Source organism: Quercus robur, chromosome 5 (assembly GCF_932294415.1).
Source record: "Quercus robur chromosome 5, dhQueRobu3.1, whole genome shotgun sequence".
In the NCBI taxonomy this organism is placed as follows: Eukaryota; Viridiplantae; Streptophyta; class Magnoliopsida; order Fagales; family Fagaceae; genus Quercus; species Quercus robur.
In genome coordinates, this window is record NC_065538.1 from 65249836 (window position 1) to 65253568 (window position 3733).

At 39.3% G+C, this 3733-nt stretch overlaps 1 protein-coding gene across 1 annotated transcript; it reads left to right on the forward strand.

Moving 5' to 3' along the window:
- Positions 1-221: 221 nt before the first annotated feature.
- Positions 222-3477, forward strand: LOC126726700 (MDIS1-interacting receptor like kinase 2-like). Its single transcript, XM_050432029.1, has 2 exons — positions 222-2826; positions 3042-3477. The coding sequence occupies exons 1-2, from the start codon at positions 267-269 to the stop codon at positions 3329-3331; spliced, it is 2850 nt and encodes a 949-aa protein (XP_050287986.1). The 5' UTR covers positions 222-266; the 3' UTR covers positions 3332-3477.
- Positions 3478-3733: the final 256 nt, after the last annotated feature.

Here is a 3733-nt window from a genome sequence, read left to right on the forward strand (position 1 = left end):
AATTTCTTCTTTAACAGAAAATGATGTGTAATCCTTCTCATAATTTAGTAATCCTTTTAATACGTTATAAACATAACGTGATTGATGGAACATAAAATGAAATACAAAAAATAAAACAAATTAAAGATTCGTTTTTGTATAGACTGATCGTATTGTAGGCTTATAAAAGGTGCTTAAAGTTAACCTTCCATTCATATATGGAACCCCAATAGTGACCTACTTGGAAAACTGAAAATATTGTTTTACACTGGTACACAAACACACAAATGTCCATAATTTTCCTTGCACTACTTGCATGTTATCTGTCATCATTCAACGTTGAAGCAACACCAAACTTTGAGGCTGAGGCTCTCCTGAGATGGAAAGAGAGCCTTGGAAACCAAACATCTCTGCAGTCATGGACGCCGGGGAATATCAACGAAAAGCTTACTACAGGCCCATGCATGTGGTTCGGAATTACTTGCAACATGGCCGGAAGTGTCACAGAAATAAGCCTGCCAAGCGCACGGTTAAGAGGTAATCTCAGCAGTTTAGATTTCTCTTCCTTTCAAAACCTTGTTAGTCTCAATCTCAGTTGCAACCTTCTCACTGGTCCCATTCCATCCCAAATTGGTACCCTCTCCAGACTAACCCACCTTAATCTCTCAATGAATTTTCATTCTGGTAATCTTCCACTTTCCCTCACCAATCTCACTAACCTTTCATTGCTCTATCTGGGCAATAACTTGATAAATGGCGAACTAGACCCACGACTATTCTCCAACTGGACAAGGCTTGAATTTCTTGAGCTCCAGAACAACAATTTTACTGGGGTAATACCTTCCCAAATAGGCCTCTTAACAAATTTGAAAGAACTAGCTTTGATGAATAATCACATCTTTGGCTCAATTCCACCCGAAATAGGAAATTTGATAAACTTGGATGCTTTGGCTTTAAGTGGAAATCATCTTATGGGTCCTATTCCCCCATCTCTTGGTAACCTCAGCCAAGTGACCATAGTATATCTACATCAAAATAGACTCTCCGGGCCCTTGCCTCAGACAATTCAGAATGCTAAAAATCTGAAAGATTTGCGGGTGTTTAAAAATCAGTTATCCGGTCCTGTACCTCAAGGATTAGCAAATATCTCATCCTTAGAGAATCTCCAACTTAATGAAAACAACTTCTCCGGTCACTTACCACCAGTCTGTCAGAAAGCACCTCTTCAAGTATTCACTGCATTCTCTAACAACCTCTCAGGTCCTATCCCGAAAAGCTTGAGAAACTGCAAAAGCCTCACAAGGTTAAGACTCCATGAAAACCAACTTACTGGAATGTTAGACCAGGACTTTGGAGTGTATCCAAATCTCAACTACCTTGAGTTGAGCTACAACAACTTGAAGGGGGTGCTATCACCTCAATGGGGAGGGTGTAGAAAATTAGAATCACTAAGAATCGCTGGCAATAAGATCACCGGTGAAATACCCAGTGAGCTTGGCAAATTGAACCAACTCGGTCTGCTTGATCTCTCTTCTAACCAAATTGTTGGAGAAATACCAAAGCAGTTGGGAAGATTATCTAAGCTCATCTTCCTGCACTTGAGAGACAATCAAATTTCAGGTCAGTTGCCACCTGAAATTGGTGGCCTTTCCAATCTTGAGGATCTAGACTTGTCTGCCAATAGGCTGAGCGGACAAATTCCAGAACAAGTTGGGGATTGCTCAAGGCTGCTCAAATTGTGCTTGAGCAAGAACTATTTCAATGGAACTATCCCCCATACCATTGGTGATCTAGCCCATCTAGGCTTACTTGATCTAAGTCAAAATAGACTCACTGGTGACATACCTCCTCAACTTGGGAGTTTGATAATGTTGGAGTACCTGAATCTCTCTCACAATGTGCTCTCTGGTTCCATTCCCTTATTCAACCAGATGACAGGACTAACCTCCATCGATTTATCATACAATGAATTGGAAGGTCCACTTCCTGATAATGATTTCTTTCGCCATGCAAATCTAACAGCATTCAGCAACAACAAAGATTTATGTGGCATAGTAGAAGGTTTGCGGCCCTGCAATGTTACATCACTGGAGAATGGTGCTCATAGCATTGCTGGACGCAGAGTTTCTATCATTGTTGGAGCTTGTTTGTTTGGAATGCTGTTATCATTTGCTATTTTGGTTGGGTTTTTTACTCTCTCAGGTAGAGCCGAATTCAAAAGCAAGTCAAAAGAAGCAACAACATCAAATAGTGGAAACATTTTCTCAGTACTGAATTTCGATGGGAAGATTGTATATGAAGATATCATCACAGCCACCAATGACTTTGACGACATGTATTGCATTGGGATGGGTGGAACTGCAAGAGTTTACAAAGCGCAAATGCCAACAGGACATGTACTAGCAATAAAGAGAGTGTGGTGCTTGGAAGGTGAAGAAGAGGAAGAGATGGTGGAGACTTTCAAGAATGAAATTCGAGTGTTATCAGATATACGACATAGAAACATAGTAAAATTTTATGGGTTCTGTTCTCATGGACAGCACAAATTCCTAATTTATGACTACATCGAGCGAGGAAGCTTGGCTAATATCCTATGCAATGATGAAGAAGCCCAAAAGCTAGGTTGGAGCAAGCGGGTGGACATTGTTAGGGATATAGCTAATGCTTTATCTTACATGCATCATGATTGCACTCCACCGATCATTCATCGAGACATCTCAAGCAAAAATGTGCTCTTGAATAGTGAGTTTGAGGCTTGCATCTCTGATTTTGGCACAGCAAGGTTTTTGAAGCCTGAGTCAAGTAATTGGACAGCTATGGCAGGCACGTATGGATATGTTGCTCCTGGTAAGCTTGCCTTGCAATTCTGTTTTTACTTTACTATTTTATTTGAAAAGTGGTTGTTTCCACAATTTCAATTCAGGGTAAAGCTATAAGAAAGAACAAATTTTAGTAATTGGGTCAGTTGACAGCAATAGAAGTTGGGAATTTAGATAGCTTTGTAATATAACAATGTTAGTATGTAATGTTGTGATGTTTTCTTTTACTGTATTTTGTTGCAGAGCTAGCATACACAATGAGAGTGACTCAAAAAAGTGATGTTTATAGCTTTGGTGTTCTAGCACTTGAAGTGATCATGGGAAAACATCCAGCTGAGCTTATATCGTCTTTAAGTACACTTGAACAGAGCATCGAGCTAAAGGAACTGCTAGATCTACGTCTTCCACCTCCTACTGTTCTGTTTGAGAAAGATGTGGCTTCCGTAGTGAAGCAGGCACTGTCATGCTTACACATAACTCCAAATTGCAGACCCACCATGCGTGTGGTGTCTCAGGCACTATTGAAAGCTTAAGTAAATGTTACTCACTCCAACTGGCATCTCTCTCTCTCTCTCATAAGTTTCCATTATAATCTTTAGTCTGTATTGATATGCTTCATAATCAGAGGAACCATGGTAGTTCAATGCATGCTGATGAATGAGGAAGTATAGATGGAATAGTGGGCAGTGTTTTGGTTTTATATAAAAATTAAGACATCCTAATATCCACACAAATACACAATGTGTTATTTTATATTTTTCTTTCTTGAGAACCTTTTCGCATTTTCTTTAGATAGAATTGATATTAATGAAATAATATGAATTACGATAAATTTAGTACAACTTGTTGCCTTGTTGGTATCATGGGTACAACAAGAATGATATCATCGGATCAACATAGACCACCAAAGGAAACAATTTGAGAACGCTAATTAT

Coding starts and splice junctions, on each gene's coding strand:
- LOC126726700 (XM_050432029.1), top strand. CDS start 267: ATGTCCATAATTTTCCTTGCACTACTTGCATGTTATCTGTCATCATTC. Junction 2,827..3,041: donor GTATGGATATGTTGCTCCTG/GTAAGCTTGCCT, acceptor ATTTTGTTGCAG/AGCTAGCATACACAATGAGA.